This window comes from Rhinatrema bivittatum, chromosome 4 (assembly GCF_901001135.1).
Source record: "Rhinatrema bivittatum chromosome 4, aRhiBiv1.1, whole genome shotgun sequence".
Taxonomy (NCBI): domain Eukaryota; kingdom Metazoa; phylum Chordata; class Amphibia; order Gymnophiona; family Rhinatrematidae; genus Rhinatrema; species Rhinatrema bivittatum.
In genome coordinates, this window is record NC_042618.1 from 477,529,712 (window position 1) to 477,556,386 (window position 26,675).

Genomic DNA, 26,675 nt, shown 5'->3' on the forward strand with positions numbered 1-26,675 from the left:
CTATCTGGACATGCTGGGGTTGGAGACAATGCAAGTGGCTGGACTGGCTGTATGGGACTCTGTAAGGCAGGCGCTGAAGACAGACTTGTAGGCCGTGGATGAGCGGATTGCAAATCTTGAAAGAAGGTATTTAGTACCTGGGAAATTTGAAGCATAGCTTTAGAGGCTAGATGAGTCTGCGGATGTGATGGGAGTGGTGTTTGAGGGAGTGCTGCCAGAAGAAGATCCTGAGGTGTTGCTGAAGACCTCTTATGTTTTTGCGAAGGTGGCTCTCTTTGGGGGGACTGTGGTCTACTACGAGAGGGTGACGAACAGTTTGAGAATGAATCACCACTGAGTGAAGGAGCTCTAGAGGATCCAGATCCAAAAAAAAAAAAGTTCAACTTCCACATCTGGCTGTGGGGCAATCGAGAGGAAAGGCACCTGAAGTATATGTTTGGTTTTCTGGGTTTTCTTGTGAGGTTGTACGTCACCTGGAGGTAGTGCCAGGTTTGAGGAAGGTGTAGTATGCGGTGTGACAGATGTTTTGACCGGCGTCTTTAATGAGTAGATGCGCCGTGCTGCGTCGATTGTTTACGTTGCTTCAAAGCGGTAGGCACCGGTGCGTTGTGCGACATCATTTTCTGGCGCTTCGGGTCATTTTGTGTCGACGACTTCTTCGACGCATGGGGGTGAACGTGAACAGGGCCCTGTATCTCGCGAGGCTCATGAGGGGGTTTATGAGGGAAAACCTCGACCCCTTTTAGCGGCGCTGTTTGTTTTTTTTAAACCTGGCCATTTGATGGTTCCTTGGCTCCAGCGACACAGCTCTTTTAGAGGGTTTCTTCTGTTTCTTCGCTGGTCCTGGCGAAGAATGTGTAGAGGGCGCCCTCAAACGCGCTATACGTTCTGTGCGTTGCCTCTGACCCGGGGAGACATCCGACCACAGTCTCTGCAAGAGGCCTGGTCGTGCTCCGGGTCCAGGCATATGTAACAATAATTATTATGTCCATCAGTTATGGACATAATTTTGCCACATTGGCAGTATTTAAAACCAGATGGCTTAGGAGCCATCACTGCCAAAAAATTAAATCGAAAAATCGCAAAAAATTGATGAGAAGAGAGAGATAGAAAAAAACCCTGCGTGCTATCGGCTCGCGGAAAAAAAAGAGACTGAGGAGAGAAACGGATTCGCACGGGAAGACGACCGCGCAGACGCACAGAGTTAAAAACTCGTCACTATCTGAAATAAACTCCGCCTACTTCCCAGTCGCGTTGACGCTCCCAGACAGCATGGCTAATTCAGCCCTATTGATGGGAAAAAAGAAAACTAAGATAATCTGAAAGAGGAATGTGTAAAAGCAAGTTCAGTTTGTTCTATTTAGTCACATCAGAGTCTTTTCTCATTCACATTACCACTGTTCTTGTTACAAAGCTTTGTCAGAAGAAAGGTGTGTACAAATTTACAGTCCCTCGACAAGTACATGTTTCGCCAAGGGGCTGTGAGAACAAGCAACTGTGATAATTACGACATCAAAGTGGCTGCTTCTCTTGAGGTTTGCTGCTAGGAACACTACATAAACTCCTGTGAAAGAACAGGAAAGCCTTAACTAATCTCACAAGTATCTGCGATAATTACAACTTCAGCTTGCTGTTTCTCTTGCAGTACTGCAGCTCAGAACGATATCACAGTCTTTCAGATGAATACATTCCTCACGTCCTTTCACAATATTGCCGGTTTTTTAAGCCTGTCAATTACTTGACTCCTCCCAATGTGTACACACCTTTCTTTTGATGAAGCTTTGTAATAAAAACAGGGGTAATGTGACTCAGAAGAGACTCTGGTTTCAGTAAACAGAACAAGCTGAACTTGCTTTTACACATTCCTCTTTTCGATTTTAATATTTATATACCACATAATCAGCATCAAAACAGAAGCGGTTTACAATCACATCAGCCTACTTTATACTGAAAAGAAAAAAAAAATAGGGAATCTCAGAGAGCTATTTTAATTTTATATTTTAAGTTCTGTGCTGCTGTGACTTTGGCGTTTCAGTTTCCCCGGGGACACTGCCTTATGATGCCAGTGGTCTCCACATTCTCCTACTGATTTGCAAAACCATGTCCTGCTGTCCTGAATAAAACTGCATTTCTAGAACATTTTATTTCGACTATGGTTCAAAACAAAACATAAGGAGCCAGATATTCAGCACTATTTAGCTGGATAAGTAGGGACTTATCCGGTTATGTTACGGTGGCTGAAGATCTGGTCCCATTCAGCCAGATGGGCAGGATACAAATATTTTGGGAAGGAGAAACTTCTCCAGCTAACATAGGGGGCCTCATTAACAAAGCATTTTCCTCAGACACAGAATGGGAGAAAAGCCGTAGTAAATCAGGCCCATAGCTGGATAAGTAGCAATATTCAAGCTTTCTGGTTATGTGAGCTGGATAAGTTAGACTTGTTCCATAGCAGATTTAAACTTAGCCAGCTAACTAGTGATTTCCTTGGGCATGGTCATGCTGTTGCATAAGCCTCATTAGGCTAACTTACTTAAACGTTTATCTTTGAATATCAAGCCCAAGGAGCACAATGGTTAAGAGAGAGATCTCAAAACCAGACTGTAGGAGGAGGCTGAAGAGCAGATCAGAGAGAATGGAGCTATGGGCTCAGGAGAAAAACACCACATCTGCCATGACTTTAAGACTGGAAAAGAAGGAGTGGAACAACAGGGAGAGAGAACGGAATCATGTAGAGCAGAAGCAGGAAAAATATGGAGAAATAACAGGACAGACACGAAATGAGAGAAAGGGTGCAGTTTGTGAGGTGGAGAGGAGTGATACAGGAGACTGTGTGCTGGATGGAAAGAGAGGAATTCAGTAGGAACAAGATAAATAAACCCAATGTCACTACAAAGAGAAAAGGAGCGCTGGCTACAGAGAGGGGGGGGATGAATGATCAAACTAAACCCAGCAGAAGACCCCGTGCACCATGAATGCTGGGGGGTTCCCCATTCCATGTCTCTGGAAAAACCCCTTCATAAATCAGCAGCAGAACCTAGGCAAAGGGAAAAAAATGACCATAAACACCACAGCAAGCATAAAAGCTCGATCACTGTCACCCAGATCCGGGACGACTTACCACCTCCACGACAAGCATTGCGAAGTTCGTCAAACATCAGCTTCTCCAGGGAATCGTTCACGTAGAACACCCCTTCCACCTGCAGCCAACAAGGGAGAGAGCAGGGCAAATCAAGAGCCAAACAAGCTGAACCGAAAGTCATCGCCAAAACAAAGAAAGACAGCCTGCTCAGGGCAGATCAGAGGGGCAAAAGCTTCTAAACAATTTCATGCTAACACGGCAAATGAGCTGCATTACATTTGTGAGGACTGCGTACACGCAAGACCAAGAGACGAACGCGGAGATCACGTTTGGGAAATGTTACAGGGAACACTGGTCCTAAAAAGTCTGCAAGCGATAAATGCTGGGAAAAGTCCCCCCTCAGCACTGCAGCAGTCTGAGGAGGGGAGATGAAGGGTGACTTGCACAGTGACCCGGGGGTAGGGTGCTGAAGTGCCAGCTCTTACCTCATTTACCTTTTCCCTTCTATTGCCTGAATATGGGGGGGTGAGCTCCCCTCCCTCCCTCAGACTCAGCAGCTATGGATTCTTGTTGCTGTTGGAGAGGAAGAAGCTGAGACTGACGTGTGGGTGGTTTCTCCCCCACCCCACATCTCCTGACCAGGCCTGGTTTGGAAGTTTCACGAGGAGATTTTACAGTCCCTGGGAACACATGCTCTCCTCTCCGCACAAGGGAGGGGGATTCACAGCCGCAGTCAGAACGTCCCCTCTTCTGGCTTTGTGCATTGACGGAGACCGATGCAGACACTTTGTAGTTTTTGCTCAATGCATGGCACTGGAATTCCTCAGTGCCAGAGTTGAAGAAGCTGAACCCTTGGTTCTCTTCGGATGGGAAGAGCAAGATGATAATTTGTCCCTGTGGTCCTTCCTGATGCTTGATGTCGAACGAGTTCAATGCATCACCTGCAGTTCCAAGGTCCCTTGGTGCCAATTTTGATGCCTTTGATGCTGATGGGCCAGGCTCATGATGCCCAAAGTGCTTCTCTAGGAGGTCCAACAGGCATCAGCACCTCCTATGGGTCATGGCACAGGACACATCTATCAACGGGGTCCGTGACAGACATAACCCTATCGCATAGGGGGCATTTCAAAGCCACTGACAAACTTCTCCAAGAACAGACAAAAAGTGAAGGAAGCAAAATCTAACTCGATGACTACAGGCAGTCTGTGCACCAACTGGGCACAAGAATGGAAAGCAAACAACCAAAAATAATTAAAAATCCTTACTTAGGGTATACTAATAGGGAGGGGAAAAAAGGACCTGGGCCCCATAATAAACAATTCCTGCCTGATCTTTAAAGAAAGACCCAAAGAAAAACCAAAAATGAATTTGGCCACTGATGGGCTCTGCAGAAAAGAAGAGGGGGCCCCCATATTGCATCATACCAGTCTGCACATGCCCACTAGGGCACAGTCAAAGCTCTAGAACTCTGACACAAAAGTTCCGCGCCGGGCTCCATCGGATGATGTCACCCACTTATAGGGCCTGCCATCCTGCTTGTCCTCTGAGGACGTCAGGCCTGAACTCGCCAAAGAAGAGGCATGCAATCCTAAGAATCTGCTACTGACAAAGCTAACGTCGCACTGTTACAGGAAACTCATCTCAGTGACACTGAACATGGGAAGCTGAAAAGATGGTGGGTGGGCAAAGCACTCTGAGCTTCTTTGGGAACTAAGAAAGCTGGAGTTTGCAATCTTATTCAGTAAAATGATAGTTTACAATGGATACATTGGTGACCGATCCTGGAAGGTGCTACATCTTGGTTCAAGGTCAACTGTTTGGGGACAATTTAAGGCCCCTCTGAAAATGACTGGGTAAATTGGACACACCCAATTCTGCAATGTTTATACTTCCAACAATTAGACTCCTGTCCTTTTTGCTATGCTATTTTGCAAGATTGGGGAATATATATAGTTTACCCAGTAATTTTATGAGGGGAGTGAACATGAGCCTCAACTAGCTATGTCCATTTAGTTAAAAATTTGTTGGGGCTAAGATTTGTGGCTGCAATGAAGGATAAGGAAGGAAAATTGGTCAAGTCCAGAGAGCAAGTTAATAAGGTCTTCTATAATTTTTTAGAAGTCACTTTATTGAATTGGGGAATTACCTGCATGAAACTACCAAAAATAAGTGAAGCACAGACACTTAATGCTTTTCAGAGGGAATAGCCGTCTTTAGTCTGGTATAGCAAATGGCACAAGAGGCGGGGGCACCTTATAGACAATGCTCCTCTTTCTTTTACAGGAAATTAGTAAAGTTATTAAACAGGCAAAACTTTATAAGGCTCCAAGACTGGATAGCTTTGAAGGAGAATTCTACAAGAGCAGGTGGTTGCCCCTTTGGGGGTCAAATTTGAAGGGCTTGTTGATCTGGGGACTTGCCGGGTACTTATGACCTGGATTGTCACATTAGATGTCAAGTCGTTGTATACTTCCATACCTCAAATTCCACTGATTAACATCAGAGATATCCTTAGCCTCAGACTGCCGTACGATGCACCAACTAGTTTCATTATGCATCTTATAACCAGAAATTATTTTATCTTTGAAGGGATCATATATATGTCAACAAATATCCAGCACAGCTATGGGTGCCACCATGGCTCCATCTTTGGCAAATTTATATATGGAGAGGTTTGAAAAGGACTGGATAGAACGCTCTCCGTTCAAAGATGACATCAAGTTATGGAAAAGAGACATAGATGATGGATCCATCTGTGAACTTGAACAGTTTCACATTTGGTTAAACAGCTGCGACAAGGAAATCCAGTTTTCTATGACTTACAATTTGCTCAACATTTCATTTCTTGATGTGGGCATTTACAAGTCTGATGGTGGTAATTTGTTTAAGAAAATGATGGATCGCAATACTTTTTTGCAGTATGGAAGTTTCCATCCTTTTCATCTCAAAGATAGTTTACCTTATTCTCAGTTCCTTAGAATAAGAAGGAATTGTACAAAAATTACTGAATTCAAGAAACATTCTCAAGATATGTCATGTAAATTATTGGAATGTAGCTACTGCTGAGGGAGCCATTAAATTTTGTCACCAGATGTAACAGTTTACCAGCAAGTTTAGTTAAAAACATGAAGAAACATCTTTCCACTTTAAAACTACATCCTTGTTTCAAGGAACTCAGTATCTGTACTTCATATACACGCTCTAGGAAAATCAAAGAACTTGTAAGTCCTGCTCTTTTACCTAATTACAAGCAAAATAATTTACGCACTTTAGAAGGTACACCATTCCATGGACAACGCTCATTTTCTCCAGATATGTCCCAAAGCAATCATTTCATCAATCCCTTATATCAGTGGTTCTCAACAGGTGTGTCGTGAAGTCCCAGTGAGCCAGCAGAAGACTGATCTTTCCTCATCAGTCTGGGCAGGAGTTAGCTGACATCTCTTTTGTTGGGTGTGACTGGAAACTGCTCTTGCTTCCTTCTCCTCTTCCTGGCCAGTGAAGAGGTTGTTCCTTCCTCCTTCATCCAGATCAGAGTGCAATATCACCAACTCCAGTTCATATGGGCACAGCAGGATACCAACTTTATCTTCTTCTGCCTGGCAGTGAAGCTGCCGATGCTCTCTTCACCCTATGGAGCCTGGACGTGAAAGCAGGAGCATGAGGGAGAAAGGTGTGTGCTCTGTAGATCTGCTGCTGCTGCCTCCTCATCGCTTCTTGCCCTCATCTGCTGCTGATAAAAGAGGGAGGGAGACTCTAAATTGGACAAGTCTTTTCTGCTGGCTGGTAGCCAGGAGGAGGGGGAAACGTACTGGGCAGGAAGGCATGGGGAGATAGGGAGTCAGGGGTGAGGAAAGGAGGTTAGGGTTGCTGGGGACGGAAAGGTGGAGGAGAGAGGAGTGGGGGGCTGCTGGGCAGGGAAGAGATGGAAGGGGAAAAATGGAGGTGTGTGGCAGCTGGGTTGGGAGATAGGGGAATGAAGAGTGAGGGATACTGAGCAGGAAGGGATAGGAAAGAGGTGCTCAACATATTCTGGGTAGGGATGGGGAGAGGGAAGGCGTTGAATAGGGGAGAGAGGGAGCATGGGGACGAGGATATGGGAGGAGGTGTTGAATGTTGGACAGGGATAGGAGCATGTGAAGGGATGATCGAGTAGTGAGGAGTGATGAGAGGCACGGTATTCCTTTTTTGTGGGACTGTGCAGATAAGTATTGAAATATTTTAAAAACGTTTTCTGAAATGCTAATATCGTTTGTTGACTTTTTTAGTTTTTGAATTGAAAAACCATTTATTGATGCGACCCCCTGATGAAGCTTTTTCAAGCGAAACATCGGCCGTGTCAGGCTTCCTTTGGAATTTCATCATCACGATTAAAAATGTTTCTTGTAGATATTTGGATTTAATATTCAGTCAATGAAGTTGGTGGTTTTGAAGATAAGTTTGGCATCTTGATTTAGCTTCGTTATTTGACTCACTTAAACACAAGGTGAATGATAGAAAAGGCCGAGCGGTTCAAATTTTATTGAACACATCATCTGGCTTGTTGACATCTTTAAGACAAAATAAATCCTAACAAGGGCTTAATTTTTTAAATGGGTTCCCTTTATTATGTACACATTATTAAGATGACATCAGAATATCTTTTTTGTTTGATGAGTTGTACAGAGAAACGTCTTAGTTCTGCTCGATACCCATTGCTAGGAAGCGGAGACTCCGATGGATGCAGAGCATGTGCTTATATTAAGTCCCATCATGTCATGTGTTCACTGTGTCTCGCATGTGAGCCTCAACTCTTAGGTGTGTCCCGATAGAAAAAAAGGTTGAGAACCACTGCCTTAGATCAAGGTAAATATGATTTATAATCATTTTACCACCTGTTCATTGGACTTTGTAGTTTACGTTATTTCATGTCCTTGCCCCCGTTTATACTTGGCAAAAACAACAAGAGCACTTAGAACAAGATTGTCTGAACATAAGATGGAAGCATCTATGATTTCACATTGTTTAGAATTTAAACATGCATTTTCTGACTTGAAAGGCTGTGTTATCGATCAGGCAATCAATGACATAAGGGGTGGTGACAGAGACAATAAGAACACTGGATATTTAAACTACATACTGGTAGTACCGAACCTCGGGGAATGAATACTGGTATTGAATGGGATTTTTCTTATAAATTCATACCGTCTTGTTTTGTTTTTTTTAAATCAGAGAAGACATAACAAAAATTGAATCCTCAAAGAATTACGAGGGGAATGTTTAACATCTATAAGGAATTGTTTTAAAGGGACTGTGCTGTTTGCGCATGTACTACATTTCATACGGGGAAGTAAAACAAACATTTTTGGGAAGCATTTTAAATATATCAAAACATTTGTTGCATTTGAAAATAATTTTGAGATAAAAATTAAACAATTTTTCATTAAAAAAGCTCAAGATAAATTTATCAAAAAATGGAGAAATTACTTACTTGATAATTTCGTTTTCCTTAGTGTAGAAAAATGGACTCATTATGCTCCCCTGCCAGCAGATGGAGACAGAGTCAGGTTTCAAAGCGGATGTCACCTTACCCCTGCAGTGATCTCAGCCATTCAGTATTCTCTTCAAAAGCCACTGTGGACATACGATTGAAAAACTTGAATACAGTTTAAGAACTTGATTAAAACTGGTGATCTTAACTGTACTCAGCCAAACATAAAGGGCTGAATCTCAGCAATATTATAGATGCCCTGATCTAGGGATAGGGCGACAGCTTACCCATAATCTCCTGGAATCGATATAGTCACCTCATGGGCGATTCCTTGGTACCATTCATGGGCAGCCGTGGGTAGGATGCTGAGTCCATCTGTCTACACTAAGGAAAACAAAATTATTAGGGAAGTAATTTCTCCATTTTCTAGCGTGTAGCCAGATGGGCTCAGGACCAATGGGATGTACAAAAGCTACTCCAAAACGGGGCGGGAGGCTGCCCATGGTCCAGTTAGCATCACCCTTGCAAAGGCTGCATCCTTTCAGGCCTGGATGTCCAGGCAATTGAACCTAGAGAAGGTGTGCAAGGAGGAGCATGTCGCTGCTCGACAGATGTCGATGGGAGACTGTAGCTTAGCTTCCACCGAGGATACTGCCTGGGCCCTAGTGGAATGAGCTTTAACCTGAAGGGGTAAAGGCTTCCCTGCCTCTACATAAGCAACTGTGATCACTTCCCTTGATCCAGCGAGCTATAGTAGCTCGCAAAGCCGCTTCACCTTGTTTCCTTCCACTGTGAAGAACAAACAAGAGGTCCATCTTGCGCACTGGTTCTGAACGTTCCAGATACCATACTAAAAGCCTACTAATATTTAAGTGGCGTAGGAGGCAGTAGTCTTCTGTGTCCTTGGTCTATCTAGGAACGGTAAGGAAATGGACTGGTTCAGGTAAAACTCCAAGACTACCTTTGGTAAGAAGGAAGGAACGGTGCAAAGCTGTAACATTCCTGAAGTTAACTGGAGGAACGGCTCCCGAGATGACGGCAGCTGTAGTTCACAGACACGATGAGCTGAGCATATCGCCACCAAGAAAAGAGTCTTCAGCATTAACAGGCATAGAACAGATTGTGCAGTGGCCGAAAGGAAGGCCGTGCTGAAAAGTCCAATACTAGATTGAGGTTCCATAGGGGGACAGGCCATTTTAAGGGTGTTCGGAGGTGTTTAACCCCTTTTAGGAAACGGGCCAAGTCCATATGCATCAACAGGCGGGATCTGTTCACCTCACCCCTGAAACAGGAGAGAGCTGCCACCTGGACCTTCAAGGAGTTGAGGTAACCCTTTGTTTAGGCTGTCCTGTAAAAATTCCAAAATCATGGGGGATCTTGGTCGTCCGATTGGGCACTCCGCGTTCCTCGCACCAGGTGTCAAATATTCTTCAGATCTACGCGTGTAAGCTCTTGTATGTGCGGAGCAAGGTGGTGATTACTGCTGCCAAATATCCATGCTTCGTTAAGTGAGACCTCTCAAGGGCCAGACCGTAAGAAAAACCGAGTTGGGTCCTCGTGAAGGATCAGACCTTGTTGGCGAAGGTCCCTGTGCAGGGGGAGGCATAGGGGGCTCTCTACCAGAAACCTCCGCATGTCTGCATACCATGGGCATCTGGGCCAATCCAGGACCACCAGAAGGACTAATCCTCTGTGGTGTTCGATCTTGCGAATGACCTTGTCCAGAGGCCAAGGAGGGAAGGCGTTCAGTAAGTCCTCCTCTGGCCAGGTCTGGACATGGGCATCGATCCCTTGGGAGCACTGATCTCTTCTGCGACTGAAGAATTGGGGGACCTTCGCATTGTGAGATGTGGCCAGTAGGTCGATGGATGGGAAGACCCTGCAATCTACTAGAAGCTGGAAGGGTCTGGTCGACAACACCCATTCCCCTGGATCTAGACTCTCTCTGCTGAGGAAGTCTGCTCAGACATTGTCTTTTCCCGCAATGTGGGAGGCCGAGATCCCTTGTAGATTTAACTCTGTCCATTCCATAAAGGGGGGGGGTGTCTATTTCTAGAGACACTTGGTGGCTTTTGGTTTCTCCCTGGCGGTTGATGTAGGCTACCCTTGTTGCGTTGTCAGACATCACGTGGACTGCCTGTGGCTGAAATGCAGACACGCTAATTTGACAGCTCAGGTTTCCAGGCGGTTATGTTCCAGTACGCCTCTTCCTTGGTCCATTGCCCCTAGGTTGTCAATTCCTGACAGTGGACTCCCCACCCTCAGAGGTTTGCGTTCGTCGTGAGGATTAGCCAGTTCAGTGGGGACAGGTTTACATCCTTGCTTAGATGCACTTTCTGTAGCCACTACTGGAGCTGGGAACATACTTCCATGGGGTGAATCGAGTAGTCCTTTGAGACAGTGGGTTTCCAACGTGACAGCAGGGAGCAATGGAGTGGCCACGTGTGCCCTCGCCCACAGTACTACTTTCAGGGTTGACGCCATCAGGCCGAGGACCTGGAGATAGCCCCACACCCTGGGGCACATGGTGTTCTTCAACAGACGCACTTGGCACATCAGTTTCCTTATCCTCAAGGGAGGGAGGAAGACCTTGTCCTACTTGGTTTCAAACTGGACTCCCAGGTACTCTAAGGAATGGGAGGGCTTGAGACTGCTCTTGTCCATGTTCACGACCCAACCGAGATCCTGAAGCAGAGACCTGACCCTGCAGGTCACTGGAGGCTTTCTTTCAACGACTTCGCCCAGCTTAGCCAGTCATCCAAGTAAGGATGCACCAGCATCCCTTCTTTCCTCAGGGACGCTGCTACAAAACCACCATAATTTTGAAGAATGTTCTAGGCGTGGTTGCCAGGCCAAAGGGCAATGCTCAGAATTGATAATGGCGGCCCAGTACTGCAAGGCGTAGGAAACGGTGATGGTCTTGATGGATTTGGATATGAAGGTAGGCCTCCGAAAGGTCCAGGGATGTTAAGAACTCTCCTGGTTGTTCGGCCATTATGACAGAGTGACGAGTTTCCATGCAGAAGTGAATTACCTGCAGATGACTGATGCTCTTGAGATCCAGGATGGGGCGACATGAACCCTCCCTTCTTGGGTACGATGAAATAGATGGAATAACTCCCCGTATTTTCCTGGGGTGTAGGCACCGGGGTTATAGCCTCAAACTGAGGAGCCTTATCAACGTGGATTCCACTGTCAGTTTTTTTGTTCTGGGAGCGGCAAGGTGATATCATGAACATGTCCCTGAGGGATAATGGAAATTCCAGAGCGTATCCTTCTCGTATGATGTCCAGTCCCATTTGTCCGACGTGATCTCAACCCACCGCTGATAGAGGGATAGTCAGCCCCCTATCTCCTCGTCCTGTGAATGGGTCAGCCAAACTTCATTAGGAAGTTCAGGTCGAACCTGAGCCCAAACCAGTTCCTCTTTTTGGCTGTTGGCTCAGAATGGACAGAGACCTTCCCGAGGGGCTGAAATGTCTGAAATGAGTTTTCTGTAGGGCCGGAAGCACTGGGAGTCCCTGGCCCGGCCCCTCATGGGTGAGGGACGCTGACTTTTTCTTATCTTCCGGTATCAGAGGCACTGGAGATTCACCCCAATTACTGGCTGGCTTTTCCAATTTGCTTCCAAATAGAAAGGATCCCTTAAAGGTCATCTTTGTGAGGTTTGCTAAGAGGTTTGCCATAGCTACCTTCTGGCTGCCACCACAGACTACTCCTCTGGTTGAGGTACGCACTAGGTGAGAGCTTGCATCCACTAGGAAGGCTGTGGCGGGCTCCATCGCCTCTCTGGAATGCGCCCCTGAGCTATCTGCCTCTCTCGAGAGAGACGCAGACATGAACAAGCCACCAGGGAAAAACAGGAAGCGATCTGCAGTGTCATTGCAGTCAAAGGCTTGCTCAAGGGTAGACTCCAACTGCCTATCGTGTTCATCCTTCAAGGCTGCTCCTCCCCCTACTGGGATAGTTGTTTGCTTCAAGATGGCGCAGACCAGGGTGTCCACTTTGTGGAAACGCTGGTGTTCTTTGGCCACCAGGTCCAGAGGGTACAAGGCCTCCAAGACCCAATCTCCTTTAAAACTGGCTTCCGAGGCATCCCACTACAGGTCAAATCAACTCCTGGATGGTTTCCAGCATTGGGAAATAGCAAGAGACTTTTCGCAGAGACACCAGGATGGGATTCCTCTTTGGTTCAGACATAGGGTCCATGCCAGGAACTCCTAGAGTCTTCAGGGAGACTAGGGCCAGCAATTCATCTGTGGAAAAACCTTAGCATGGTCTGGTATGGCTCAGGCCTGGAGGGTTTTCCCCATCCTCAAATGAGATTGCACCCTCATCATCGGCCGTGGTGTCTGGGTCCCGTCAAGGATACCCTTGGTGAGGCGAGGCATGTCCCAAGGCATGCTGATAGGGCTGGGAGGATGAGGCCTTCCCAGCTGGGGCTCAGACCGGGCAGGGGCAGCAGCCAATTGTGCCTGAACAAAGGCTTGAAGGCTCTGAAAATATTCCATCCAAGAAAGGTCGCTGGGGTCCATACCTAGCCCAGGAGGAACTGGGGTAGGGGCCACTGAACTGCCTTCTCCCGGGGAGGACGCAGCCCCGGGACTGCTCAGATCCGGGGTGCTACAGATAAAGTCGTGGCGGACCCGTGCCTCCGACTGGGAGGGGCCGGGCTTGGAGAAGTTCTGAGAGACCAGCCCACCCGGGCTTCCTCACAGTGCTGACACAGGTCAGACTGTGCAGTCCTAATATGGCAGGTAGCACAAGGGAGTGTCGTTTGTGCTTTTTTTGTTGCCAGAGCCATAGTTTAACTGTAGCTTCTGCGTTCAGTTGGTTAGTGCCTGAGCGGATTTGTGCGAGTGCGCACAAATCCGCCCTGAAATGCGTAAATATATGCATGTACTTGTGTGCGCAATAGGGCTGGCCCGCACCATGCGTACCGATGGTCAATGGTGGAAAATGGCGCCGCACCAAACTGTGATTGAGATGGTGCTGCTGTGGCCTGCCACATAGAGTGCCCACCAAGTCTGAAGCAGGGCCTAGCCTATTGGGGAGGGGGCCCACTCAACCCACTCGGAAACCCCCTTCCCTTGCCCTAATGGGATTGGGAACATCGCCGGTACAGCACACCGAGCAAGGAGACCGGAGGAAAGATTTTACCGAAGCCCTTCCACGTCTCTGAATCGGAGGAGCTCTTCTTTACTTACCTGGGTTCAGCGCTTACTGGCTGAGTACAGAGACGGTCTCCGGTTGCGGGGAGGGGGGGGGGGGGGGGGAAGAGGGCAGCGGCCATCACCGCCACGCTCATCTTCCTGCATCCGCTGCCTTTCAGCTGCTTTAGCAGCAAAGTCCACACCGGGAACCGTCTACCGGACCGAGGCCTACCTCGGAGGGATCTCAGAAATCACCTTAGGAATTCTCAACTGGGGGAGGGACCTTTAGGTATCACCACAGGAGAGCAGGGATCAATCTCTCTCCAATTTAAAGGTAAAATTTCCTCTTCTAAAGAGTACTGTTTCCCTGATAGGGAAGGCACAATCCACATCTGCTGGGAGACGGAGAGATACTGAATGGCTGAGGTCACTGCAGGGGTGTATCTAGGGTGGCGTCAGCTTTGAAACCTGACTCTCTCCCATCTGCTGGCAGGGGAGCATAAACCATTAGTCCTGAGTCCATCTGGCTACTCGCTATGAAAGTATAATGAGATAAATATTTATTTATTTAGATGTTTGTATTCCGCTTGTCACACTTTTTTTTCAGAGCTTCCAAGTGGATTACATTCAGGTACTGTAGGTATTTCCCTATCCCCAGAGGGCTTACAATCTATTTGTACCTGAGGCAATGGAGGGTAAAGTGACTTGCCCAAGGTCACAAGGAGCGACAGTGGGAACCTTGGACTCCTGGTTTGTAGCCTGCTGCTCTAACGACCAGGCTACTCACATGCGTGGTGCTTTTACAGAAGTTGTCAGTAGTGGTCTAGCCGATGTGATGAAGAGTTGAATACTGCAGCTATCATAAGTATGAATTGAAGGAGATATTTTATATATTTTTTATATTGATTTTATGAAATAGTTGTGTGCTCTGATTTTTCATAATTTGCCTTAAACAGTCGTTGGGCGAAACATTGGCTAACGTCGGCATGTGGGCATTCACCCTTATGGATTATGAATTTATGAGGAACAACAACAAGAGAAGTTTTGTTTTACAATATATAAAAACAGAGGAAAAAAAAGAGAAAGATTTTTGGGACTCAATTGTATAATAAAAAGGAAGTGATTGGTGTGGATGGTTTTCTAAGCCTGTGACTGAATTACCCCACTACACGCTTTACGTGTCCCTTTAGTGAACAATGCATATGGGGTTCTGAGCTCTTTTCCTCCCTATTAAACAGTATTCGTTTGACAAGTACTAATTGAATTTTCTCAAAATTTTCTTGTGAAAGTAATTTAGAGTATTAACTGAAAACTTTATAAGGCTCCAGGACTGGATAGTTTTGAAGGGGAATTCTACAAGAGTAGGTGGTTGGCCCCTTTGGGGGTCATATTTGAAGGGCTTGTTGATCTGGCCACTGTTGGAAACAGGATGCTGGGCTTGATGGCCCCTCGGTCTAACCCAGTAGGGCATGTTCTTACGGGGTCAGGAATGACCGCGGTAAGAATTCTTTAAAGCTGGAGTCATACAGACCCCTCTCTCCGCACTGGCAGGAATAATGGCAGAGAGACTTGCCATTGCTAGATTTTATCTTGGTTCCTGTACATATAAGGATTCGCTCTTTTAATAAGTTTTGATGCTGGAAAGGCGTTCAGTCAGGTGGACTGGAGATACTTGTTCTTACTCTTGGAAAAATCTGGGTTAGAGGGGAAGTTTTTGAGAATGGTGTAACTACTGGACCCCAACTCCATGGCTTTGAGTAATGTTATCCAATCAAGTGAATTAGGTTCGAGGCGGGGTACAAGACAAGATTGCCCTCTTTCATCATATCAAAGTCATTAGTTTAGAGGGTGAAGTGTTTAAAGAGTGGCATTTATTACCTGGTCTCTTCCCTACCGTATATATTTATTTATTTATTTAACAGTTTTATATACCGAAGTTCTGGTAACAAAGTTACTAATCACTTCGGTTTACATTACAACAAGAGATTGACAGTATAAAGAATAATGTCTTACAATGAACAGGGTAAATAGAACTTGGAAAAAATAAATAATAACAACTTAATAGGAGTAATTATATACAAAGTAGTGGACCGTCCTGGAGATCAAAGCTTAGATATATGAATATGTATATGAAGCAGGAAGTCTCTTTATTTGGTCTGTTTTCTGATCTCAAAGGAATATGTGGAGTGCAAATGTCCACTGCACTGGGCTGAACGTTTGTTTATTTAGGAATTATCTTGCCATCAGATTTTAAGCTGTTATATTAGTCTATTTCTTCCCTGAGAGTCAAAGGAGGCTTAAATTACAATAGGGGCATTGTTACCCCAGTCAGATAGATGTGGAATATAATTGTGAAAGCTCACAGTTTTTGCCTATACAAAGGAACTTGGACTTTAACATAAGAACAAGCCATGCTGGGTCAGACCATCAAGCCCAGCATCCTGTTTCCAACAGGGGACAAACCAGGCCACAAGAACCTGGCAATTACCCAAACACTAAGAAGATCCCATGCTACTGATGCAATTAATAGCAGTGGCTATTCCCTAAGTAAACTTAATTAATAGCAGGTAATGGACTTCTCCTCCAAGAACTTATCCAATCCTTTTTTGAACCCAGCTACACTAACTGCACTAACCACATCCTCTGGCAACAAATTCCAGAGTTCAATTGTGCACATCCCCTGGCTCTCAATCTAAAGTCTTCTCTTGTGGGACAATAAAAGCATAGGCAGAATCATTCACCTAGTTAATAAGGATGTGTGCTGCAATTCCAAAACTGAAATATCTTTATTCTTACACAACATGCAAGTACCCTGAAGAAAAATCTTTTACCAGACTTAGGAGATAAAAGTTATAAATGTTTTTTTAAACTAAAGAAATGGAGAGGGTTTCAATAGCCATTTTACATATATCCTTGAGAGTTGGAATGCACCAGTGTTATAGAAATTGTTAGCCAGAGAGGCGAGCTGTTATGACAGTCATCCACGGCCGCCCAGCAGGATCAACTCACTTCATGTCATGCTTGGTTCTCTACCACCGGTACTCTCGTGGCAGTGGACAGCCGCCGCGTTCCTTCTGGCTTCCTGCACTCCACGTGGCCGCTCCGACCATCGTTCCAATCCTGGGCCTCTCTAGGCACGCGCAACATCTGTCCACCCTTTAAAGAGCCAATGGCGGGAACTCCAGGCTCGTCCCCGGCTGATGACATCACTGGCCCGGAGTACTTAAGCTTCACCTCCAGCCACTAATCGACTTGGCAATGAGTTCCTTGGTTCCTTTTAGGTGCCCGTTCCTTTTCCTCAGACCAGTTGTTGCTGCCTTCGGATCTCTGCGCTTCTCCTTCAGGGTCCCTGCCTCTGCGCTTCCCGCTCCGCGGGCCCTGGCTCAGCACAACTCCACCCGGACTCTCTCTCTGCACTTCCCGCTCCTCGGGGGGCCAGGCTCAGCGCAACTCCACCCGGACTCTCTCTCTGCGCTTCTCGCTCCTCGGGGCCAGGCTCAGTGCCACTCCACCCGGACTCTCTCTCAGCGCTTCCCGCTCCTCGGGCCAGGCTCAGCGCCACTTCACCCGGACTCCCTCTTAGCGCTTTCCGCTCCTCGGGGCCAGGCTCAGCGCCACTTCACCCGGACTCTCTCTCAGCGCTTCCCGCTCCTCGGGGCCAGGCTCAGCGCCACTTCACACCGGACTCCCCTCTCAGCGCTTCCCGCTCCTCGGGGCCAGGCTCAGCGCCACTTCACCCGGACTCTCTCTCAGCGCTTCCCGCTCCTCGGGGCCAGGCTCAGCGCAACTCCACCCGGACTCTCTCTCAGCGCTTCCCGCTCCTCGGGTCAGGCTCAGCGCCACTTCACCCGGACTCTCTCTCAGCGCTTCCCGCTCCTCGGGGCCAGGCTCAGCGCCACTTCACCCGGACTCTCTCTCAGCGCTTTCCGCTCCTCGGGGCCAGGCTCAGCGCCACTTCACCCGGACTCTCTCTCAGCGCTTCCCGCTCCTCGGGGCCAGGCTCAGCGCCACTTCACCCGGACTCTCTCTCAGCGCTTCCCGCTCCTCGGGGCCAGGCTCAGCGCAACTCCACCCGGACTCTCTCTCAGCGCTTCCCGCTCCTCGGGTCAGGCTCAGCGCAACTCCACCCGGACTCTCTCTCTGCGCTTCCCGCTCCTCGGGGCCAGGCTCAGCGCAACTCCACCCAGACTCTCTCTCAGCGCTTCCCGCTCCTCGGGGCCAGGCTCCAGCGCAACTCCACCCGGACTCTCTCTCAGCGCTTCCCGCTCCTCGGGTCAGGCTCAGCGCAACTCCACCCGGACTCTCTCTCTGCGCTTCCCGCTCCTCGGGGCCAGGCTCAGCGCAACTCCACCCGGACTCTCTCTCAGCGCTTCCCGCTCCTCGGGGCCAGGCTCAGCGCAACTCCACCCAGACTCTCTCTCAGCGCTTCCCGCTCCTCGGGGCCAGGCTCAGAGCAACTCCACCCGGACTCTCTCTCTGCGCTTCCCGCTCCTCGGGCCAGGCTCAGCGCAACTCCACCCGGACTCTCTCTCAGCGCTTCCCGCTCCTCGGGGCCAGGCTCAGCGCCACTCCACCCGGACTCTCTCTCAGCGCTTCCCACTCCTCGGGGCCAGGTTCAGCGCCACTCCACCCGGACTCTCTCTCAGCGCTTCCCACTCCTCGGGGCCAGGCTCAGCGCAACTCCACCTGGACTCTCTCTCTGCGCTTCCCGCTCCTCGGGGGCCAGGCTCAGCGCCATTTCACCCGGACTCTCTCTCAGCGCTTCCCGCTCCTCGGGGCCAGGTTCAGCGCCACTCCACCCGGACTCTCTCTCAGCGCTTCCCACTCCTCGGGGCCAGGCTCAGCGCAACTCCACCCGGACTCTCTCTCTGCACTTCCCGCTCCTCGGGGGCCAGGCTCAGCGCCATTTCACCCGGACTCTCTCTCAGCGCTTCCCACTCCTCGGGGCCAGGCTCAGCGCAACTCCACCCGGACTCTCTCTCAGCGCTTCCCGCTCCTCGGGTCAGGCTCAGCGCAACTCCACCCAGACTCTCTCTCAGCGCTTCCCGCTCCTCGGGGCCAGGCTCAGAGCAACTCCACCCGGACTCTCTCTCTGCGCTTCCCGCTCCTCGGGCCAGGCTCAGCGCAACTCCACCCGGACTCTCTCTCTGCGCTTCCCGCTCCTCGGGCCAGGCTCAGCGCAACTCCACCCGGACTCTCTCTCTGCACTTCCCGCTCCTCGGGGGACCAGGCTCAGCGCAACTCCACCCGGACTCTCTCTCTGCGCTTCCCGCTCCTCGGGGCCAGGTTCAACGCCACTCCACCCGGACTCTCTCTCAGCGCTTCCCACTCCTCGGGGCCAGGCTCAGCGCAACTCCACCCGGACTCTCTCTCAGCGCTTCCCACTCCTCGGGGCCAGGCTCAGCGCCATTTCACCCGGACTCTCTCTCAGCGCTTCCCGCTCCTCGGGCCAGGCTCAGCGCCATTTCACCCGGACTCTCTCTCAGCGCTTCCCGCTCCTCGGGGGCCAGGCTCAGCGCCACCTTACTTGTGAGTCCCTTCTGCAGTGCTCTCTGCTCCTTGGGGACCCCCACGGCACTTCTCCTTGTGGATTACTACAGTGCCTGTTCTCTTCATGATTGGGTTCAGCGCAGTACTCCACCAGACTGTCTTGGCACCCCATTCCTCGGGGCACTCCCCTGCACTGCTACTTTCCGGACATCAGCTTCAGCGAGTTCCCCGCTCTAGCCCTTACTCAGCATACTACAGTTCGTGTCTCTGCACCTGCACCTCCTCATCCCAAGGTCACTCCCATGTGGTCCTGCTCTGCTCCCTTCAGAACTGCAGTGGCCTTGCACTCCCTGAGATTCTTTCTCCTCCTCCCTCTGAGAGTGCTCCTGTCTCGAACTGTGCCTAACCTCTCTGACACTCTCTGCACCCACTCGCCTACCCTCTCCGGGACCAGCCACACAGAGGCACTCCTAGGTCCTGCCGGCCCCGGCACCCGAGGATCAGTACAGACGAAGTCCCAGCTTGCCTCTGTTCCCGCCAGCCTCGCCTCCCGACAGTGGGGATCTGTGGGGCCCTGCCCTTCAGGTAGCAACAATCCCACCTCAGGCCAAGGGTCCACAATGCCTAACACAAACTTGGGGTAGAGTTAGCCGGAAGACAATTACCAGGGCAGTTTTGAGGATTCTGGAATTAGAAAAGGATGTTTCCTTGAGGGAAACAATATACATTTTTGAAAAGGGCATTTATTTTTCAGCCTCATGCTGTAAATAGATATCAGTGTGAAATGTGGCCTGGCATCATTACCATTACTGGGAGAGAATTAGGAAATTGTTGGACTCCGTGACTGGGCAGCCTATGTTTCGAGCAGAGTTTTCTTTTGGATGACTCCCCAAGAATGAGGCAAGCAATACAAGGCATATCCAGTACCTAAAACGTCAGCCTACTTTTTTGGAAGGAGGATTTCTCTCCTTTACACTGGCAATCACTGTTGCCTCTAAGCCGTGTTCATGTGTGCGCACACAGCAAAGCAGAGCGCACAAAAAATCCCAATATTTTTTGCATTATGCTGACTCATAGCGCACAAATTTGAACTTTGCTTATAAAAGGTTGGACAAAAGAACATATGTGTGCACATAGCCTTTCAAAAATTAGAAGGAACTTACTGGCAATGGAGAAATACATTAGATAATTTAATGTAGATGGAGATTTTGGTTTCCAGATTGTCTTTTATGCACTAAAGGGAGTTTCTTGCATTTTGAGACTTATAGTCAATCACTTTCTCACAAAGCTAGAAGGGAGTTACTTCTTGAATTTTAAACTGGGGAAAACTTAATTCAGTAAACTGGAATACTTGATTTAGTTACAATATTCCCTGGCATTGTAACAGTGGCATACAAGTCAATCTTATGCCAGCATTGGAGATTGACTAGGGGTTCGAGGGAAGAACAGCGGGCGAGGAGAACAAGGTATAACAAGGACAGCTCTGGGATACAAATTGTATATTTGTCTGTTATTGGTAGGTAGGGGGGGAAAATGTAAAATAAATACCTATTTGTATATCACTGTATGCCGAGTGTTTACCTATCTATTGGTTGTTTTCAATAAAATGTTTGAAGTTGAGGAGAAGCCTAGTGCAGACTATGAACTAGGGCAAATCACTTTACACTCTGTTGCTTCAGGTTCAAACATAAGTGAATTTTAAACCCAGGGTGTGCCAAAACCGGGAGATACACAGGTATGTCCAGCTGGCGCGCACTGATCGGATTTTAAAAGCTGCCCATCTATGTGCGTATCTCCTGCTGAGTGCACAAGTGAGAAAACCCCCAAAAAAGGCAGGGCACTGGGGCAAGGCTGGGACATGGGCATTCCGGGTCTTTAACATGAAATCTTACATGCACAAGCGCTACGGGGAGATATGAACAGTATCTGAATTCAAGAAAGCTTAAGGACCAAAGGACTTCTAAGGAATAGGAAGAACCATAAACTGCCTGGCACCCATTGTGAGTGCCTGAATGTACTGGTATAACCTTGCTTTGCTGAGATGTTTATTCTTAATCAGTACCTTTAACTGATTTCAAGTTTAGTCCTTACTGTCTATCTGTTAATCTGCTACTGATCTCACTTTAAAATGCCGTACTCCACCTTTCATGAATTTATTTAAAAAGTGGGTGGTAAATCCAAATACATATAAATAGAAAGCTGAGCAAATGTGGATGAGCAGACTAGATGGGATGTATGGCCTTTATCTACTGTCGTGTTCTATATTCAAAAACAACCTACCAGATCTTCAAGGAGTCAGTCCTGGGCTTTGTCCCAGTGCATCTATAAACGTGTGGCTCCAATTCAACTACAAACACTAACCAAAATGTGGAGGAAGTAGTTTGGCTGCTGTATTTAATCCACTTAAATGGGAACAAAATCAGCTTTACGCTAACATCTCTTGTATCCAATAACCTGGGGGCCATCTCAAAAGCCTAAACAGCAACCTTCACAATTCTGGTCCTTGGTCCCACTCCAAGCCTAACAGACCAAGACAAACAACATACACGAACTATCAGAATAAGGCATCAAACATTTTCATGTAGTTCATGGGTAAATACTGAAAACCAGAGCCTTTTTTTGGGAAGGGGGGGGGGGATGTGAAACACCTCACCACACACTTTTTATATAGATTCACAGACACCCCTCCATTGTTATATATATATATATATATATATATATATATATATATAATACTGAGGAGAACGTGCCTATGTTCGCACTCACACGTTCACAGACTCGCACCCGCACTCACTCACTCACTCACTCACTCAGTCATTCATTCTCTTTCGGATTCTGCAGGGTTCAGATTCATGGAGCCGTGGCGTCACGCGGTCCCCACAATTTGCCGTGTGACGTCACAAAGCCCCCCCCCCATCATCAGGATGTCACTGGCCCCCTACCTGCATGTTGGGCACGAAGCCCTTCTTGATCCGCCAGCAGTTCCGCGTGATTTTGTCCAGATACTGGAGCTCATCATTGTAGTTACGGCTCATACCGACGACGGCCGCCACCAACCAGCACCACTCGGCTACGGGGTGAAGCGCATGCGCACACGCCTGCACCACGCCGCGCGCGCGCACCGTCCCCTGATAATGACGCAGGGCTTGCGTCACCAAGGGGCAGGCTGTGACGGGAGCCTCCGAGGGCCAAACTTCCGCTTGTTTCCTGTCACCATCGCCTCCTGAATGGACCGTGTCGGCCCTTCCTCACCGCTGCCCCACCGGCCGTTATAAGCGCCCGCAGAGGTGACTCCCCGCTTCCACCTGCCCCGCGCAGGCTTCGCCCTCCGGTCTGCAAGATGGCGGCCGAGCCCCCCCCGGACCGTGCAGCGGGGGAGGGTCCTGACCGAGACCCCTGCCAGGAAGGAGCTGGCGTGGCTGCAGGCCCCGGGGGGGGGGGAGTCACGAAGTGTTTCCCCTGTGCACGCAGAACGGGAGTAAATGTTTCGCGTTCCGGGAGCTTAACTTTAGTTTCCCTCGGTCAGACCCACTAATATGGCGGCCGGAGCGGCGCTGCCCCCGTCCCTTGAGGGGGCGGGGCGTCCCGCGAGGCTCCGTGTCCGGAAACGCGGGAGAGGCAGCGGCGGCCCGGTACGGGAGCTGTAAGGCCCGAGGGACGGAGGGAGTGGGAGCCTGGGGTGCGGCGCCTCCTCTCCCACTGGTCTTCTGCCTGTCTCTCTCCATCCCACCCCCCGATCTGACCACTAATCCTCCACCCCTGTTACTGGTCATCTCCCACCCTTACAGTGCTCTGCTGCCCCTTCTCCCACCCCCGATCTGACCACTAATCCTCCACCCCTGTTACTGGTCATCTCCCACCCTTACAGTGCTCTGCTGCCCCTTCTCCCACCCCCCGATCTGACCACTAATCCTCCACCCCTGTTACTGGTCATCTCCCACCCTTACAGTGCTCTGCTGCCCCTTCTCCCACCCCCGATCTGACCACTAACCCTCCACCCCTGCTACTGGTCATCTCCCACCCTTACAGTGCTCTGCTGCCCCTTCTCCCACCCCCCGATCTGACCACTAACCCTCCACCCCTGCTACTGGTCATCTCCCCCCCTTACAGTGCTCTGCTGCCCCTTCTCCCCCCCCCGATCTGACCACTAACCCTCCACCCCTGCTACTGGTCATCTCCCACCCTTACAGTGCTCTGCTGCCCCTTCTCCCACCCCCCGATCTGACCACTAACCCTCCACCCCTGCTACTGGTCATCTCCCACCCTTACAGTGCTCTGCTGCCCCTTCTCCCACCCCCCGATCTGACCACTAATCCTCCACCCCTGCTACTGGTCATCTCCCACCCTTACAGTGCTCTGCTGCCCCTTCTCCCACCCCCCGATCTGACCACTAATCCTCCACCCCTGCTACTGGTCATCTCCCACCCTTACAGTGCTCTGCTGCCCCTTCTCCCACCCCCGATCTGACCACTAACCCTCCACCCCTGCTACTGGTCATCTCCCTGTCTCCAAACTCCCACCCTTACAGTGCTCTGTTGCCCCTTCTCCCACCCCCCGATCTGACCACTAATCCTCCACCCCTGTTACTGGTCATCTCCCACCCTTACAGTGCTCTGCTGCCCCTTCTCCCACCCCCGATCTGACCACTAACCCTCCACCCCTGCTACTGGTCATCTCCCACCCTTACAATGCTCTGCTGCCCCTTCTCCCACCCCCCGATCTGACCACTAATCCTCCACCCCTGCTACTGGTCATCTCCCACCCTTACAGTGCTCTGCTGCCCCTTCTCCCACCCCCGATCTGACCACTAACCCTCCACCCCTGCTACTGGTCATCTCCCACCCTTACAGTGCTCTGCTGCCCCTTCTCCCACCCCCGATCTGACCACTAACCCTCCACCCCTGCTACTGGTCATCTCCCACCCTTACAGTGCTCTGCTGCCCCTTCTCCCACCCCCCGATCTGACCACTAATCCTCCACCCCTGCTACTGGTCATCTCCCACCCTTACAGTGCTCTGCTGCCCCTTCTCCCACCCCCGATCTGACCACTAACTCTCCACCCCTGCTACTGGTCATCTCCCTGTCTCCAAACTCCCACCCTTACAGTGCTCTGTTGCCCCTTCTCCCAGCCCTGACTACTAACGTTCTCACTCTCCCACTGGTCATCTCCCTGACCCTTTCTCCAAGTTCCCGCGCCCACCTCCCAATAATACTCTGCTGCCTCTTCTCACTGATCTGACCACTAATCCTCCACCCCTGCTACTGGGCATCGCCTCTGTCCCTTTCTCCAAGCTCCCGTGCCCACCTCCCAGTATCCCGCTGCACCTTTTACCATCCTCCCTGTTGCCCTACAATCTTTCACCCCCACCCCACTAATGCTTTGCTGCTCTTTCCCAGCTCTCCACTCCTGAGCACCAGCCCTACCGCTCTCTCAAGCCCCCCTACTCCCTGATTCCCTACTACCTCTCTCCCAGGCATCCTTCCCTTCTAGTCCCCACCCCACCTCTTGATGCCCTGCCCTTCATCCAGCCTCCTATCCCCAGATGCCATCCCTTCTAGCTCCCCCTCCCCACCGCACCATCATCCCTTTAATCCCCCACATGCCCTCCCCCTCCTAGCCTCCCATCTTTTGATGTTCTGCTGCTTGTTTCCCAGCCCCCCTCTGCCAACCCCTCCAGCCAAAATTAGCCTTTTACATCCATCTTCTTTCATCCTATATACCTTTAAGTCGTAGAGCAGGCAGGTGTGCAGCACTCATCTTACCCAAATTATTGTAATTTACTTTTAGTGGCCCCTCTGCCTGAGAGTTTCCTGTATTTGGGTAGTATCCTTTACTGAGATTTTCTGATTTTTTTGGAAAGCTATATGGTCTGGAATACAGAAATAAAAATAAAAATGTTGTTATTGTGGTACAGGATCCACAACATCCTGAGAAAATTGAGTAGATCAGGTGTTCTTGTTGATATCACTGGGTCTTTGCTTTTTCTGCATTGGGTAAGGATGACTTACAAATGTAAAAATAATTATATACAATTGAAGGTATATCCTGTCTGGAGACAGAAAGTGGGTTTATGCTTTCTGGTTTTGGAGAGTTGAGTAGTCTGAGATATGGATTTGGAAAGGACTTCAGGCACATTTTGATTATTTGTGGTTTGTTGGATATTTGTCTTATCTTGGTCTGGAATTAGTGTTGGTAATGACACCTTGTTCAATTTCACTTTGCTTTAGTCTCCTTTCTTTCAAGGAACATGGAACTAAGATGCATCAATTGTAACTGGAACATACATGTTCCATGTATGTTCCATGTAAACCGCCTTCCCGGCGATAGTTTTCTCTGTTAATTGTGAACCGGAGTGATATGTATTGAATACAGGAACTTCCGGTATATAAAAACCTAAAAAAAAAAAACTTGCTGATGATGTCCAGAGAATATCCATATGTGTGTTTTTTCTGTAGGTATTTTGGTGTTCTGTTTTTGACATATCAGTGAGGGGAAACAGAGAGGGTACAAGAGATGCTGTGCTTTATCTCCTGTATACCTGGATGTCGTGCTGCTCCTCCTATGTAGTGTTTGTCCAGTTTCCCAGCTAGCATCCTGTAGTTGCTACAGGATGCTAGTTACAATTGATGCATCTTAGTTTGATGAATTCTGTCTTGCCTGTTCTTCCCTACTCCCTTCTCATGTGTTTCTCACAACCCTTTAGTCCTGACAGTGGTTTCTGAATAGCATCCACAGATTGTTTTTGCAGTGTCTGGTGGCTTCCCTAGTTTTGAAATGAACCAGCCAGTGTTATAAAAGTAATTGCACTGGCTGTGCTTATTAGTGTCTGTTTACCAAGAAAACAGAAGTAATATGTGCATTAATTATAGGGGCAACCAGAGGGAGCTCTGCAGCTGAAACATCATTCCAGACTCTCTTAAAATGCACTGAACTATGCAGAAATAACAGCACACCAGCATCAGAACTCCAACGCTTCCTAGGTCCCAGCGTTTCATCGGATAAAGTTACTGCCTTCCAGGTATCCTACTTTACTTTTTAGTTTTCTTGAGGGGCTGATTTGGATTATGTGCTGCACATTAATATTGACTACTAGAAGCTGCTGAATTGGGCATATAGCCAAGATGCCTAGCAGATATTTGGCTATGCAGATAGTGTGACGCAGCCTAAGCCCTGAAAGCAGCATTTTGATCTCTAGTGGTTCTCAGGCAGGCAGTAGCTAAAATGAAATTTGTTAACCAGGAGCTGGAATGCAGTGTAAAGCACTTTGAGACCTTAAAAAAGTCACTGCACTTGCTGATTAGGGGATTAAGCTGATTGTTCAAATTGTAATTCTTTATCCTACCTATTTCATAAAACTGTGGGTACTAGCCCAGTTTGTGTTGGCTCTTTTTAGTGCCAGGCTAGAACATGCTATTGTGGTAGTTAAATCCATCCGGGCAAATAAACAGTAAATAATCTGACAGTAGACTGATTGGGATG

The 26,675-nt window shown here is 48.9% G+C and overlaps 2 protein-coding genes across 4 annotated transcripts in view; one reads left to right on the forward strand and one right to left on the reverse strand.

Annotated features, from left to right (window-relative positions):
• The window catches only part of RTCB (RNA 2',3'-cyclic phosphate and 5'-OH ligase), a 58,622-nt gene extending 36,356 nt beyond the window's left edge, over positions 1–22,266 (reverse strand). The window contains 2 exon segments of the mRNA XM_029597324.1: positions 3,122–3,200; positions 22,138–22,266. Coding sequence (XP_029453184.1) covers positions 3,122–3,200; positions 22,138–22,230 — 172 coding nt within the window. The 5' untranslated portion in view covers positions 22,231–22,266.
• Positions 22,267–22,350: 84 nt separating this feature from the next.
• The window catches only part of LOC115089228 (F-box only protein 7-like), a 53,627-nt gene continuing 49,302 nt past the window's right edge, over positions 22,351–26,675 (forward strand). For 2 of the 3 annotated variants that reach the window (XM_029597320.1, XM_029597323.1), the window contains exons 1-2: positions 22,351–22,482; positions 26,066–26,214. The gene's annotated coding sequence lies outside the window, so the exon portion shown is untranslated. Of the gene's footprint in view, positions 22,483–22,690; positions 22,828–26,065; positions 26,215–26,675 lie in introns of those variants that run through there. The other variant, XM_029597321.1, reaches the window with a different exon arrangement.